The 16,441-nt window shown below is 40.4% G+C and overlaps 1 protein-coding gene across 1 annotated transcript in view; it reads right to left on the reverse strand.

Moving 5' to 3' along the window:
* Positions 1-4,181: 4,181 nt before the first annotated feature.
* The window catches only part of LOC104472408 (macrophage mannose receptor 1-like), a 32,227-nt gene continuing 19,967 nt past the window's right edge, over positions 4,182-16,441 (reverse strand). Inside the window, exons 21-30 of the mRNA XM_010088085.1 lie at positions 15,812-15,926; positions 14,379-14,527; positions 12,729-12,831; positions 11,652-11,884; positions 9,879-10,044; positions 8,716-8,868; positions 8,352-8,468; positions 6,754-6,921; positions 4,830-4,871; positions 4,182-4,426 (exon numbers count right to left, since the gene is read on the reverse strand). Of these exons, the coding sequence (XP_010086387.1) occupies positions 4,182-4,426; positions 4,830-4,871; positions 6,754-6,921; positions 8,352-8,468; positions 8,716-8,868; positions 9,879-10,044; positions 11,652-11,884; positions 12,729-12,831; positions 14,379-14,527; positions 15,812-15,926 (1,491 nt within the window). The remainder of the gene's footprint in view (positions 4,427-4,829; positions 4,872-6,753; positions 6,922-8,351; positions 8,469-8,715; positions 8,869-9,878; positions 10,045-11,651; positions 11,885-12,728; positions 12,832-14,378; positions 14,528-15,811; positions 15,927-16,441) is intronic.

The raw sequence follows: 16,441 nt of genomic DNA on the forward strand, positions 1-16,441 counted from the left end.
ACAACCTTCTGGTGTGTCAGCCACTCCTATGCAAAGTACACACACTCCCTCCCCCATTGCTTCCCCATAACCAGAAGTCCTGTTGGAGGAACCAACCGTCCCCTGAAGCCCCTGAATTTCTCCCAGCAGCATCCACATTTCCCAGATCTCTGCTTTGCTGAGCCATTGCTGACTGGCCCAGCCTTGCCTCAATCTACGGGGATGGTCAGCACTTCTGGCCCAATTCAGACCCCTTCATTTCTACTTTGGCCTTTCCTTTTGATGTCCTTTTGTTTGGATACGTCACACTGTATTTTTGTACCATCCTCTTACCAACCTCAGTCTATGTTTCTCACTGAGTGAGCCCCTATTCCTCGCATTACTGAATATTATTTCCCCCTATCTCCAGAACCTCTGTCCAATCGTTAGCCTCTTCTAATAGACCATGGAACAACTGCAAGTCCTAATATTCCTAATATTCTTAACTTTTGACTATAAAGTAGAATTATGTCAACTAGTTCTAAAAGCGGGTGAGATGAATCTCATCTAGCTGTCTAGATCAAGGGTCTGGATAAAAAGGTAGTATAGTGATTGCACTGTGTGCATTCTCCTGAAATGAGAGCAAATATTTCCTCAGAGGAACCAGCACTGCTAACCGTGTCCTTAAAATGCTTTAGATATCATTATTTAACAGATAGTGAATTAAAAGTTGTGCCCTGCAGAATGTCATGGAAGGGAGAAAGCTGGATGTGTCAGATAAGGACACAGCTGAGAAGAGACAAAACGAACCCTAACTGTTCCTGTGTCCGGATATGGTGACATCAGGACAACTTTATGCTTATGGAGCAGTTCAAACCTTTCATATTGACCCCGGAAAATCTGGCTCTTGCCCATTGGAATCTGGCCTGAAGGCACTAGTTAATTTCACAACTATCTGACTATTCTGTTTGTATTTATAGATCTTACATTTTGTTCCAATTTACTCTTTGGTTCCTTTTTCAGTGTCCTGGTGTAAATGACAAAATTAAACACTTCCAGTTCATAAACTTCTCTTTAGATTCCTGCTCTAGCCAAGGAACTGCAGCTAATGTTTTCTGTTCCAAGTTACTGGTACAGATATTAGCAAACAGTTTCTCTGTAAACTGGTATTCTTTTAGAGGAGGAGGATGTTCTATTCTTCTTTGTACATTTGTCTTTCATGGGTGTGCCACTGTCTGACATTACAGAAAGTTACAATGGTGAATTCTTCCACAGCTTTTCCTTCCCTAAAGGCAGTTGCTACTTCTTATATTGTAAAAAGTCCAAGTTGAGAATCAATTACTTTTTCAGCCATGTTGTATTTTCAATTTAGGGATATAGCACAGTGAAACAGTGAGAAAAAGCAGGATATTCTCTCTAAAATACCACCCTAATATAGAGCAAGAAAGGGCAAGCAACTGAGAAATGTCTTGTCCGCGTGGAGCAGTATTTTTAAATCCTATTATGTTGCACCTAAGCCCAAATCCAGAATCTATGTGGAAACTGGACAAATTGACAAATTGTTGTCTCCCAAACCTCTCCTTTCTGCAGCCTAATCCCAAAGCTGCCTAGGCCCAGTGAAAAGCCTGCTTTTGGCACTAAATTTCCCCCATACCCATTTCTGGGTATGCGTCCAAGCGCCTTGATATTACCAATATGGGCAGCCCAGCATCTCTTTCGTACCTCCATATAAGCAGTGTCTTTAAATAGGTCCTCTTGCTATCTGTCTCATCCAAGGATCATTCTTGGAGCAGGCCCATTAGCTAGGATTTGGTATGAAATACAGCAGCAGCCAAAGCTTTCCTGCAGAAGTCTAGCTGCAGGAGAGAAATTTGGATTCAAAAGCAAAAACTTTGTGAATAAAAAGCTTCATACCAGGATGCACAAACCAAAGTTTCTTGTGAATTCACTTTTCATTGACAGGGGATTAAGCTGAGGGGAAATGCAGATCATAACCAGTATTTCTTAGAATTTTTTTTCACTAAGCTGTTACTACTAGTAGAATCAAGCTGTTATGATAAATAGCAGATAACTGTACACACAACACATTAACTTCTTCACTCACAGGGTTTACTCACAGTCTCAGTTGCAGGGAGCCATACTGGCACTCCAGGGCATTCTCACGAGATGCCTGGAAGGTCCCTCATTAGGGTCGTACTCTTCACTATCTGATAGCAGCCACTGCTGTCTTGGATGTGCTGTGCTGATGCTCATGCACTCTAGCAGCCTTGTACAGTCCCAGCAATCACTTGTTTGAGTTCTCACAGATGCAGCAGGACTGATAGCCTATGAAGATTATTAGTCCATGGAAACTTTCACAAACTAACTTCTCATTAGGCACCTTTCCTGTCTTTGGCCTATTGTTTTCTGGTAACCACTTCTCCCTCCAAACCAACAGATCCTATAGAACCAACTCAGAAGAACTCAGGCAGAAGGGTCCTTTGTGGCAAGTGTTACAATGATGGAGTGATCTTTTTGATCTGCTCAGTGTCATTAGAATCTCACCTGCAATACCTTATCCACTAACGCATTGTACTGTCAGAAGGACCTACATACCACAGAGCAGCATCTAGAGGGGAATAGCAAAAAGGATTCAAAATCTAGAAGACGTAGCCAGTGTTACTACCAGAACATATGGGGAGAAGACGTGACAAGAGCTACCAAATATGTAAGAATCTGTCTCAGAAGCTGTTAGAGCAGTACAGCACATGAATAGTCTTAATTACAACACTTTCATTAAACATTTATTAGGGTAAACTTTCAAATATCAAGGATAAAGAAGCAACGAGACACACTTTCATAGGACAGTAAAGACAAATCTCTACTGGCATTTGAGAACACGCTAGATTAGGAAAAGCAGATGCTTAATTGTGTACAGAAATTTAAAGAATCCCATCCCTCCTTTCTGCTTTACTTTTATGATGAATTGTTCTGCTTGAGAAAAAACACAAACTTTTACCTAGAACCAGCCTTTTCATGCCCATTTAGTGAACCAAAGTAAAATTAAAACTTTTTTAAATGTATTTCATTCACATGCAAAATATTTTAATTTAAACAATTACAATCTGTCAAAAGATTAACATACCAAAAAATAGCAAATTAAATAAGGACCTTCTCTAGACTAAAAGCTTTGAGTCATTTGGTTTTTTACATTTGGCATAAAATACACTGGAACGGTAAAAACAACCAACTATATGTGAACCTACTGTATATTTTTAGGGTTTCTGAACCCAGAGAGTATATCAGTAGAGTAGTGTGACATGCAATGATATCACCTTGATCTTGATGGAAGTCTTAAGCTTTGAAAAAATGACCTAAAAAACTATGAAATCTTCACTGATACTGGAGATTTCAATAGTAAATGTTTTGTAATTTTTTTCTGGTGTGAATTAAGTATAATTCATTCTGCCTATTCACCCCTTTTGCGAACTCTTTGAGATCCCCATTCTATTATTTAAATGATAAATTATTTCTATTCACAACACATTCAAACCTCTTATTGCAGGTAATATTTCAATGCTTATGTTACAGAATTATATCAGAAGAAAACAATTTACACTTTCCTTTATATCGTTCATATACAGAGGAGGAAAATATGTTAATTCAGATATTAGGGGGAACACGAAGAATTTCTGTGTGTACCTCAGTAGCAAAAGGAAGATGTGCACTGCCAGCACCAGAGCAGGCTGCCTGGCCGAGGCAGGGAGCTGGTCCTGCTTCGAGCAAGGACCCGCACCAGGTGAGGTTGGACGTCCTGTCCGACCTGCACAATTCTGCCAGTCTGCGCTGGGGATTAGGGGTGGCATCTTCAGGATACCCACAGATCTGGATATACTTTTTGGAGCACGCTAAGGAGCTTATTCTCACAGTTGCCTGTGGTGAGTATGGTTCTTCTTGTGCCTAAAGGAGATGCTAGACCAATGCAGAGACTGGAACTGCCCGAGTGCTCACTTCCACAGTGTAGCTGCAGGTCTATGTGCATGCTCAACAGTCCTCCCAGGTGCTACTGTTTGTGAGCAGGTCTCTGGGTCTGTCTTGCAAGATTGCCTGTTCCTGCTAGTACAGAAAGCAAGAAGCACCCTGTGCAAAACAAGCTAGAATTTCCATAGGAGAAAATTGGTTTGCCTTAAGTCTTGTATTCCAGCACTTCCCTTTCAAAACCAGGCCCAAGATTACCCTGTGTATTAAACTGTTGCCTGCTCATTTTGTTCAATATTCGTCACAAGACAATTTGATTCATGAGTTCCAGGGTCAGCATCAGCACGGTATATGGCGTTGTCAAAACTGGCTGTAATTAATTGCTGATCACGTCTTTTTTTATAGAAAAAATAGATTGTAAGGCCAGTTCCTGTTAGCAGAAGGAAGATCAGTATAACAATCATCCCACCTAAACTGTTTGTGGATGAAGAAGCAGCTTCATTTTTTGATGCTGTGAAAGACAAAACAAGACAATTACTACAAATTGCCAGAGACTGCTATTGCATACAATCATCTCCCTAACTAAACCAACTGGGTGAACTGTAAAACTACTGAACAACCATAACAGCAGTTAAAATTGATGCCTATTCTGGATAGACAATGCAAAGTTGGGCTCAATCTCTTCTATATTCCTTTCAAAAGGAGCATTATATTATACCACGCTGCACAGAGAAGAAAAAAAAAAAACCAAAACACATGCAGTTTGAGAGGAGAGCTCTCTTTTTAAACAGATTTAAAATAAAAATCGTCACTGACTGTTAAACGGATATTTAAATGAAACTATTCTGGAGGTAAATTTACTTGTAAATAATAAATGCCTATATATTTTATGTGCGTGTAGGAAACCAACCTACCTTTATTGACAGGTGAGTCATGGGTTGGCTCAATTTCAATAACTGTAAAATTTTTAAAAAAATATATATTATACACATCCTGCAAGCAACCATTCAAAAATTAAATAAATACTGCATACATAGCTTTTACTTTGCTTTCCTATCAAATTTTAAATAATCATAGAATGGTTTGCATTGGAAGGGACCTTAAAGATCATCCAGTTCCAACCCCCTGCCATGGACAGGGACACCTCCCACTAGACCAGGTTGCTCAAAGCCTCATCCAGCCTGGCCTTGAACACCTCCAGGGTTGGGGCATCCGCAGCTTCTCTGGGCAACCTGTTCCAGTGTCTCACCACTCTCACAGGAAAAAATTTCTTCCTAATGTCTAGCCTAAATCTACCCCCTTTCAGCTTAAAACCGTTACCCCTCATCCTATCACTACACTCCCTGATAAAGAGTGCCTCCCCATCTCTCCTGTAGGCCCCCTTTAAGTACTGGAAGGCTGCTATAAGGTCTCCCTGGAGCCTTCTCTTCTCCAGGCTGAACAACCCCAACTCTCTCAGCCTGTCCTCATAGGGGAGGTGCTCCTGCCTTCTGACCATCTTTGTGGTCCTCCTCTGAACTTGATCCAACAGGTCCATGTCCTTCTTATGTTGCGGGCCCCCAAGCTGAACATAGTCCGTGGAGATGAAAGGTGTATGAAATAATTTTCCCTGACAATTCAAGCTGAATCCATCAAATATTTTTGTTAAAAATATTTGTAAAATAACCTCCCAAATAATTGTCTCACTATTAATTGCTTTGAACTGCCTTTTTTGGTAGGGGAGACAGATATTCAAAGTTTTTACACTTCCGTAGCATAAAGCTTCACACTTCACACTGAAGTCAATTTTTTACACTTGCCAAAGTGAAAAGCACATTTGTACTTAAAAGCATTTAAGCTGGTTTTTTAGGCAACTTTCTTTTCCTCCGTCCATTGCCTGGGGAGTCTGATTCATTTAATTGCTTGCAGGACTGGCTGGGTCCTACGAAGCTGATGGATGACTCCATTGCCAACCTGCCAACATGTGGAGATCTACAGGCAGGAGACTCAGTTAGTTCCACATTGCATCTATGTTTGTGCAGTGGATCTGTTTGCCAATGGCAAATCTGGCCTGTTTGAAACTGTCTCCCAGTTGATGTGTGCAAAAACAGCTGAATTCATGTGTGCATGGTGACTCACGCTAGCTGCATGTGTGCAGATTTACATGCTTGACGCAACACTGCTGTGCACAGAAGAGGGACCCAACCCAGCTTGTGACACATTCAGATTTCATATGGGTTGGTATACAAAAAACCACAGGGCCACGAGTAATCATTAAAAATGAAATGTACTATGCTGTTTGGTTGTCTTGGCATGTCTCGCTATGCCTGTCTCAAAAAAAACGCACTACCCACCATCACTTGACGCTTTCTCTTTGGCCGTCCGGCAGATCCCAGCACACTTCACTGGTTCTGAGCCCACCGGCAGCACCTACCTTCCTTCTGCAGGAGCTCAGTGACTTTGCCCTGCTGCCCCTCTGCTTAGCTATCAGGAGAGTGCCTGCCTTTCTACTCGGCGCTAGTTTAGTCATCTATTCATCATCTACTGCCCCCTGCACTCTAACCATAATGACTATTAACTTTCTCTATACTTTTACCAGGTGATATGTTCTCTCCTACCCCAGGGTAGAACAAATGACAAGAAATCAATGCTTTTAAACTGAGAGGAGGAAACAGTGACTCAGGTTCTTTTCCAACATTATTTCTCATTGTCCTTACCAGAAGTTACTCTTGGCTTTGATGCAGATCCACATGCATCAGCATCAATGCATAAAGCATACCCAGTGCCTAAGCAGTTTGGCTTGATGTATGTTAACCACTGTTTCTAAAATAACCCAGTGCACAGAAATTCAGAGCTTACTTTTTGGGATTTTACAGATAAAATTCTGGTCAACAGAGCAGTAATAGTTCCTCCAGGTCCCACTTGAGACATCCATGTCAACACAGTGTTCGTCAAATAGTACTGTGGGCTCTCCTTTCTCCCAGTTGACAAACTCTACTGCACTTCTGTCTGTCCATATCCATTCCCCTAAAATTAAAATTATTAACTAGTGAGTGAATGAAGCAGGGAATAATTTCTAGTCTACAACACTGCATATGGAATTCATTAGTTGATTAAATTGGCATCACAGAGAACTAATTTCTCACTCTTAACAGCCAGAAATACTCAGATGGGAGTGTACCAAACACAAATGCTCATAGACAAAGTTAACTCCATTAGTCTTCAGGGTCATGGCTGTCAGTGATGTAAGGAAGACATACCCAGGCTGCCCAAGGACTTTTAAATGAAGCCTGTGCTCAGGACTCACCTGTGCCTGGGAGCCTTAAGAAAAGCAGAGCACCTGTGTGAGCCACACTCTGCAGTTCAAGGCTCCAGGTCACTTAGAAATTTTTTTTTTTATGTGTGTGCCCAACATCAGTGAATGACTGCTTTATTAGAGCTGGATTAATCAATTATTTTTGCAGACCAAATCAACGGTCTTTAATAATAACTCCCCGTTCATCTCCTGCTGAGACCCAGCAAGTAGGAATAATTGCCATCTCTGCTCCCTCAAGGTGTGTTTTCATGGCAGAGCATCCTGATATAACTTGCAATGCCTTAATACCACATCCTCCGTCCCCCCATCTGCAGCTGCACTTTCCTCTTGCCTCTGCTTGCATGGGATGTAGCAATGCGGCAGTGTGGTGTGCCAGGTTAGGAACAAATCACTGCCTTTTTACTGTTTTCAGCTAGAACAGATGAACCTGGCACATTGTGCAACAAGGTGCCTGCCTTTGCTGGCGGTGAGAGACAGGGGCTTGGGCAGCCATGGCCAAGGCCGCTCATACAGCCCAGTCTAGACTGGCTTTGCAGTTGTACCCTCAAAGTCTGCTATGAAAAATAGGCTTCAGAATTACAATGATATAGAAAACAGGATCAAATTTGCAGTTAAAAAGAAAAAAAAAAGCTGAAATATTTTTGGGTGAAAATAAAAAGTTCCACTAAAAATTTATGAAACCCTGAAATTTAGATTAAGAAATGTTGCTAGGCAGTTCATATGAGCTTCTGTCACCTATGCTGTTTAGAAATAAATTTCAGTTTAAGGCTGCCTCAGCTTTTAGTCGCAAGACAATATTTATCTTAAACTAACACTGGTTAAATGTCAAGCAATTCAAGTAAAAAAAAAAAAGTGGCAGGAAATGTTTTAATCAACTACTGCAATGTTAAGCTAGAACCTTCTACAGATTGAAATAGACTCTAATTGCAGTAAAGATACAAAAAGCATAGACCTCTTGGTGGTTTATGTTTTAAGTATTTTAGCAGAAAAGCTATTAAAAATTTAACAGCTGATTTCTCTTTGATTATTTATTTAATATCTAGTATATTAGTATTAGTGTTTAGTATGGTAGTGTTATTTATTGTGCTCTTTGTTTATTTAGTATTTATTCTCGTATCAGTATGCATTGTGAAATAATTACCATCAATATTTCTGAACAATCCTATCCAAAACTTTCTGAAGTCACTTGTAAGTGGAGACAAATAAAGTAAGAGAAAGTTCATTTCAGCTGAATCTTCTATGGAAACCAGAGAAGCACCTAAAAATATCAATTAAATACATGTAATTTTAGTAAGGTTTTCCATTCAAAATTTCAGTGAACAATTATGACATTTTGCGATCAGCTTTTTCTTAGAATAGAAAAGTTTGATAATAAATTTAAATTAGCTGTAGCTTATTATTGATATACATACACACAGATCTATGTATTATCTCTTGGTTCTGGATTAAAAAAAACAAACACACAAACAATCTGTAAAATATCCTAATAAAAAAAAGGCACTTACCCATTTGAATACATGCCATGGAAGCATCAGGCCAGCTTTCCTCAGAAGTGGTATGAACATAGTAGCAATGACCACGGAAGGGAATCCAAGATCTACCACGCTTTGGTTCAGGACACCTTCCAGGAAGCTGTGGTGGTTCACTCGGGATTAACTCTATTAAGGAGACACACAGGTTTCAGTGGGGTCTTAAAAGCCAAAAGAAACATACTCCTGCACCACACATCAGCCCTAATGGTTTGACAGTGATTCCAGTAAAAGGAATATCCCACAGACTTAAGTAATGATAAAAGGTTGAACTAATGATGGCAAACTAGTAATAAACGGTACTGGCTGGAGCTGGGTCTCCAATCTGCAAAAGAAGGCTTCACCAGTCTTGCTGCAATTGTCTTCAGCAAGGTAATTTATACTTAAAACTTGTGAAACAGAATGAGGAATGAATCAGTATGCATAAAGGATCTTGACACCACCACCAACCAGTGGCTTGTGTCCAGCCAGTTTGTAGCAAGGTCAGTCGAGAAGCTGTCTGTACCTGGCCTTGTATATACATCCTAAACTATGTAAAAGTAGAATCAGTAACCTATTGCATCACCTGATTAAAGCCAAAGCAGAGCTTAAATTAATATGAAATTTGCTGTGAAGTATGGTGGAGAGATCATAAATTTCATATATAATGTAAAATATGTTTGAAAATCAGGTGCAACATTTGAGCTCTGAAGTATTTCAGTAGAAGCTTGCCCAGATCTTATAATTTTAATATAAATTAATCAATTCAGCTGCTACTCTGACAGAAGTTCCTTATCTCCCGATATTACAAAAGATACATTTAAATGTAAAAATATATCATTAATATATTTATAGTTAGGCTAAAGTTGATCAGCTCTGCAGTTCCTTACAAGGATGCAGAAAAGATCTATTGCTTGTGGCACAAAATGTTGCAGTTGTCTTTAAGATGTGGATGTGTTGATTGGCCTGTGAAATGAAATGTCTGAAAATCACCCAAGACAGACTGGATCTGGGAGTTCTTCCTTAACAAAGGCAATACTTTATCACAAGGTGTATACCATCTATCACAGTCTTTGCATATGTGGAAAGCATAAATTCAGATAAAGCCATGAATTTAAATTACAGCCTCCCTAATCACATTTCTCCCATTCACAGCTTACCATCTGATTGTTTACAGATTGATAAAAATGTTTCATTGCAAGGTGCTGTCTTCCAAAAACCATCCAAATCTAAATAGACACAGGCTGTGTTCTTATTCGGTTCTCCACTGGCCCAGTTAAGATACCTGCTCCTCCTTCTATCTGACCACATGTAATGGCCACGAGTCTAAAAGCAAATGACAAAAAACATGTCACGTACAACAAATTGAAAGAATATTGAGATTGCACTTGCAGGGATGTAAAAGTTAGGAAACATCATAATCACAGTTTCTCACATAAAATTAGTTCAGCTTCTATCATTAATACATAATAGTCTGTCCCAGTCTTCCACTCAACATAGCAGTAAGGGCAGTGGTCCTGAAGATTTTCATTTAGTATGCAACCTAGGTTATTCCTTTCACACCATCCGTCTTGTGAGCAGATGGGCAAAGGGCCTTGCATTAACAAATCTGAATATATAGCTGAAGATTGTGTCAAAGGAGTCCACGTATATGCACAGATCAAACAGAGATTGCAGAGAAACTGTTCTCAGCGTTTCTCTAACACAGGTGTCTCTGTATATTTAGAAAGCAAACAGAAAATGCAGAAGTTCCACTGGAGAGAGGAATGCAATAGTGATGACATTTTCCGTGGGGCACACACCACAGACCTCTGCCGCCCGTGCTGATGGGGCTTGTGGTACATTTCTAGCTCTTGCAAGGACCAGCTACTAGACACAAGTGGAGCATGTAGTTTTTCAGCAGATTTCACCACTGTTTGCAGCGGATGACCAACCTTAGTCACAGTCATTGCTGCTGTCATCCCACCCTGCGCAGCCTCGCCCCTTCTTCCTGTGATCTTTGGAGGCAGGCTCCCATCCAGCGATTGGTACCAGTTCCTTTCCTGTCCTTTTCCCTTTGAAGTCCTTGGCCATGCTTCATCCCAGATTCCTGTCTGATCCCGGTTTCCCAGTGCCTGCTCTCACTGAAGTGCGGCTCCAGTTCCCCTCAGCTCAGCCCCTGTGCCCTCCCTCAGTCCCGTGTCCTGCCAAGCTTCAGTTCTACCTCTCTTCTCTGGATTTCCTCACAACTCCGGTTCCACAAATAGCCAGATGCATCATCTTTTTCATGTTCTTTTCACATGCCTCTAGGAGATGCTTCTGCCCCATCAGACCTTTCCACTGCTGACTGAGTCTGTTGGCAGTTTTTCACCAGGCCACTGGCTTCAGCTCCAAAAAGCAGCCTCAGGTGTGGTGTCCCCGCTGCCAGAGGGCTGCTCCTGCCTCTGTGTTGCACCTTCGCATTTCCCCTGTCGCCCAGCACAAGCTCTGGTAGTGCTAGGCTGTAAATCAAAACAAGGCTTAAAATAACCTCATGAAGAAAGAACTGTTTGTAACCCAGGTTGTTCTGTGGTGTGCCCCACAATGTGTTTTCAGAAGCAGTGGCATGTGGTAGACCACGGCGTAGGAAGTGGAAGCTCCATAGACACTTTACCGCTGATGCCACTGAGTACTGCAGCTGCATCCTCGGCAGTGTTTGAAACGGGCTGTGCCAGTTCTCACTTGCATTATGGCCAAACATTTAGATGTGTAAAACCCCTGAAGTGGAAGGAAGTCAGGTACCTCAGCAAGGTTTTGAAGCCTGCCACACATTCACAGATCTAACCAACAGTGCTCACACGGGAGCAAGCAGTGCCCACAGCAGTGGATCCTCTCCACCCCTGAGCAAGAAACATGTCTGATCTCTGCTGATCCAGGGTAGCAGTATGATTGTCGCAAGCATTTGATGGACTCACCGTGTTGCTGTTAAGACCAATCCATACAGGCTCCCCGTGCTTTAATATTTGTAACCACACGTAAGATTCAGCGTAAGGATCCAAAAGGCTGGCAAGTTCTGCAGATTGGTCTCTGCAGTTCTTCTGTGCTTCTTCCCAACTCATTTTGTCATTGATGACTGCATAGCGGTCGTCACCATAATTGTTAAAGCCAAACATCGGAACTATGGGTTGGGAGTTTTGCAGTTTGGGGTCTGTAACAAGCAAACAAACAAAAAGAAAAGTCAAACGCTTTCTATGGGCTAGACATATAACACTGAGAGAAGATCTAGTGTACTAGAGGAGTCAAGTAATTAAGAGAGGCTGCAATAATAAATTGAGATGTGTCCCAGCTATCACTGCAGTGATGAAAGCCATGTTTTTGTGTTCTGTGACAAAATTTTCTAATTCTTGTCAGAATGACCTTTTAGCATAAATAATGGTATCACCTCCAGAGATATTGCAAGTGTCCTGAAAGCTCTAGAACTTCCCAAAGCATACTGTAACTGCGTAGGGCATTAAAGGGAAAAAATCCCCCACTTTTACCATTATATATTAATATTTGCCTTATTTCTGACAGGGAACAGAGTATGGTAAACACATCATGAGCAAGCAAAGGGATATAACTGCAGATGATGAAATTGCCTGAGTAAGACTGTAAAGGAAATCAAGCAGGGCAGTTTTTCAAAATAAAGAAGTTGTGGTGCTTTTAAGTATAGCAGGAGAATTTCCATTTTGAAGAATTTACTCATATAAAGAGAAGGTACTGTTCTCTCTCTCTCTCACCTGATCACCAAAAATAGTAAAATACATGATGGTCCATAGATTTTTTATTATTATTTTTTTACTGGTCTAGTCTTTAAAATAGGAAAGGTTAAGAGTTTTTCTCCAAAAAATAAAATGTGTGTTTGTTTTGTTAAAATGGTCTGTAGTGCATGTGATACTGTCAGATTAATTTCAGTTAAAAATAGAGTTGAATACAGGGAAGACACTTTTAACAGCAGTTTGACATAACCACAATAAACGAGCTGTACTAGAAAGTGGTGAAAGAAAACTCACCAGAATTTTTCTGACATATGTAGCTTTTGCTTGTTTTACATTCTTCATCTTTCCATTTCCCTGCCTGTTCAACAGGGTTCTTTATCATAAAGACACAGTCATCCTACAGGAGAAATGAGATTAACAAGAAAAACATGTGGATACTTAGGAAACATTCCTACTACTGGATATACAGACTCACCTATCACACACAGGCGCATGCAGATGAATAATATGAAGGTCATATATATGAAGCCACACAACCAATGGTCAGGAGCAGTAGTGTGACAATAAGCATTTACAGATCAGCGCTGGGAAAGGTTGCACTTGGATGATGGAGGGAGTTGCAAAGCACAGCACAGAGGCAGGAAGAAGTGTCTGGGATGATCTGTATGTGTATAATCTCTGTGCATGCACATGTACATGTGTGTGTACGTACAGGTAGACACACGTGTGCTAAGTCTGGCCCACAGGACATTTCAGCCCTTTTGGTATTTTTCTGGAGCTTATGGGGAAACTCTTCTCAGCACTGAAGCTTGCCTGGAGAGCTGAAATTCCTCATCCTGCCCCAATTCAGCACTTCCTGCACCAATTCAGCACTAGGAACCAAAGTTGTCACCACAGTCCAGTGATGTAGAGGTAGCAGAAACAACCTCCCAAACCATTTCAATTTAAATCTGGGCTCTTTGGCTTCTTCCTTTTCCTCTCACAGCATGACCAGCTGCTGCTTGGCTTTCTGCAGCAGGAGGCAGCAGCTCTCCCCACCTCACATCAGCAGAGCCTCATGCTACCTCCTAACCCCCTCAGGGGCATCAGCCCAGGTCTTGGCTCCAAGTGACAGAAATTGTATGTGGAACAGCTTGTATTTCCATGGGGATAGTCATCTACAGAAAGTGTACACGTGTGTGGGATGGGGAAGTCCTGGAGATCCCAAAATCCATCTCTAGCCTGGATGGAGCAGGGGTTGGACCTTGCAGAACTTTTTCCCATTTTAGCTGAACTCAAAGCATTTTATTTTATGAAAAAGAGAGAAACTTGGTAAAGCTAGCACAGGAGTACAGAAACAGTACTATCGAGCAGTATTCTACATTAGTCATTTTACAATTATTGGACACTCAGATTTGCCTTGCAATTAAGCACAAAACAGTGTAGCAGTGCTGACAGTTTCAAAGCATGCAGAAGAGATCTTTCAGAAGGAAGATTAGAGGGAGAAGATAAAAATAAGAAAGGAAGACCCAGTCTCCTTCTTTGGAGGATTTCATTCAATGCATTTATCTTAATAAGCTCAGCACCAAGAAATGTAAACATACCTAGTTATCCAAGTATTTTCATCACATCTGAATAACATTCACTGTATCAGAAAATTATACAGTTACTGCTGTGCTATGGTTTATTTTAATCTCCTGATCAGTCATGGGAAAGTGAGGGAAATTGCTCACTAGTCTGAGCTTTGCATAATGTCCAAACCCCTGTCTTGATTCATACAGAATCATGACATACCATCATGTTTGATGGTAGATCTCCCACATGATTGCTCTGCTTTTAAAATCAACAAGATTACTAAAAATTGTCATAAAGGAAACTTTACAGAAAATACAGGTGTAATTACATGCATTTTATTTATCTACCAAAGTTATCCTGTTTAAGTGAAAAACAGAAATTAATGTTTACCTTACTGTAATAACTGCGGGAACCTTTTGCCCAATTTGTGTAGTAAACTGCGCTTCCATCTGTCCATAAATATGTGTGCTCCTGATTTATGTCATTCAGTCCAATCCAAGCATCAGTTGCAGCATTTTTTAAGAGGGACATTAGGAAAGCTGAAAGGAAAAACAAAAATTGTACAAGGAGGGAAACTGAATGCTCATTTCCCCAACAGTGCAGACTCTAGAGTGCCTGGAACTGGGATGGTGAGTTTTAGTTTTCTCTTTTTTAATAAAGTGGTAATCTTAAGATAAAAATAAAAAAGAATGGATAGTTGTCTGATGTTAAAGTCAGAAAAAGTATTTACAAACTCAAAGACAGGCAAATGTTTATACATTAAATTGTCTTCCACCATTTTAAGGAATTTACTGTGTACCTTCTTCTGTGTTGCTGAACGTCTGAGGAAGCAAGGAAAATGTTTTAATGGCAAACCAGAATTTAACATGAGTACTCTACACCTTGGCACATAGAAAATTGGTCTACTGACTGTGCACTCCCTTTTCTTCTTTGCTAACTTGTTTGTTAAACAGACTTAATTACTTAGTTTCTAAACAGGTATAACACAAAAAAGCCTACTTAATAACAAGAATGCATGTGCTGAGACATCAGCTTGTTGTAAGGCCAGATGCTGCTTCCCTTAGTTTCTGCCTAGACTGACTTTCCACTAAAAGACTGTCCTTCCTCTGCTAGAGAACAAAGCATTAACCACAAGCACTGGCGGAGTGAGTTAGGTGATGGCCCATGTGCAGCCCTCAGGAGATCTGGGGCATTACATTTCCTGAGCAAGCATGAAGTCTCAATTAAAAAAAAAGGTGTAACATGCTGAGCAGCAAGACCAGCAGGCTGAAGTCCAGCAGAGCAAGGGGATCAGGGGCAATTTGGGACTTCAGTGTTGGGGCCTTCTGCTGCCTGAGCATGTGTTATCCACCAACACCCACAGCATTTGGCTCAGCAGCAAGGTGTGCATTTATTTTGGGTATTACTCCCTTTGTGTGCTATTTTTACTTGTACACCTAAAAAAAAAAAAAAAAAAAAAAGAAACTTTTTTTTTTTAAAAAACCCCCTGTAAAAAATTTTAATTTTAACCCCAAAAAAAAAAAAAAAAAAAAAAGGACATTTTTTTATATGACAAGCCCCTAGTACAAAATCTTAATGTTTGAGCACTATTAATTCCTTTGTAGCTCCTGTATTAGCCCCAAAGCTATGACTTTAAATGTTAATCAAGACACTAAAACCTATGCAAGCATTTTTCCATAGGTGCAATTTCTCATTCAATATAACTTGATGTTAATATGGCATAAATAATAGCATATATTGCGGAAGCTATAACATCTGTTCTAATCTGTTTATCAAGAATTACTTGATGTATCATCCAGTATCAAAACATTGGTACATTATACCTTGTGTTTCCTTTTTTGATATAGTAGCCAAGTTTCCTCCAAAACTAATACAATTGTTCCGTGCAGCATGCCATGTCAATGTGTCATTTTCATTAAGGCCAAATACTTTGAAACACTGAAAAAAAGAAGTGTGCCAAATTGGTGACATTTTAATTTCCATTGAAAGCATCTCCGTTTCTGACAAACAAGATGAGATTAATATGTTAAGCAAAAAGGGAGATTAGCTGATTTAACAATTCGCTCTAGATTTTCTTTAGGAAAGATAAAATCTATACTAGAAAGCTAGCATAAATTCCAGTATTTTAGCATACCCTTATAAGAAAGAATATGTCAGTCTAATGACATGCCAGTCAATTCTCTCAGGCTGAGAGAATTGGGATTGTTCAGCCTGGAGAAAAGAAGGCTCCAAGGAGACCTAATAGTAGCCTTCCAGTACCTAAAGGGGGCCTACAGGAGAGATGGGGAAACATTCTGTAAGGGGTAATGGCTTTAAGCTGAAAGAGAGCAGATTTAGATTAGATATTAGGAAGAAATTTTTCTCTGTGAGGGTGGTGAGGCACTGGAACAGGTTGCCCAGAGAAGTTGTGGATGCCCCATCCCTGGAGGCATTCAAGACCAGGCTGCATGGGG

Source organism: Pterocles gutturalis, unplaced genomic scaffold (assembly GCF_000699245.1).
Source record: "Pterocles gutturalis isolate BGI_N339 unplaced genomic scaffold, ASM69924v1 scaffold50886, whole genome shotgun sequence".
Lineage (NCBI taxonomy): Eukaryota > Metazoa > Chordata > Aves > Pterocliformes > Pteroclidae > Pterocles > Pterocles gutturalis.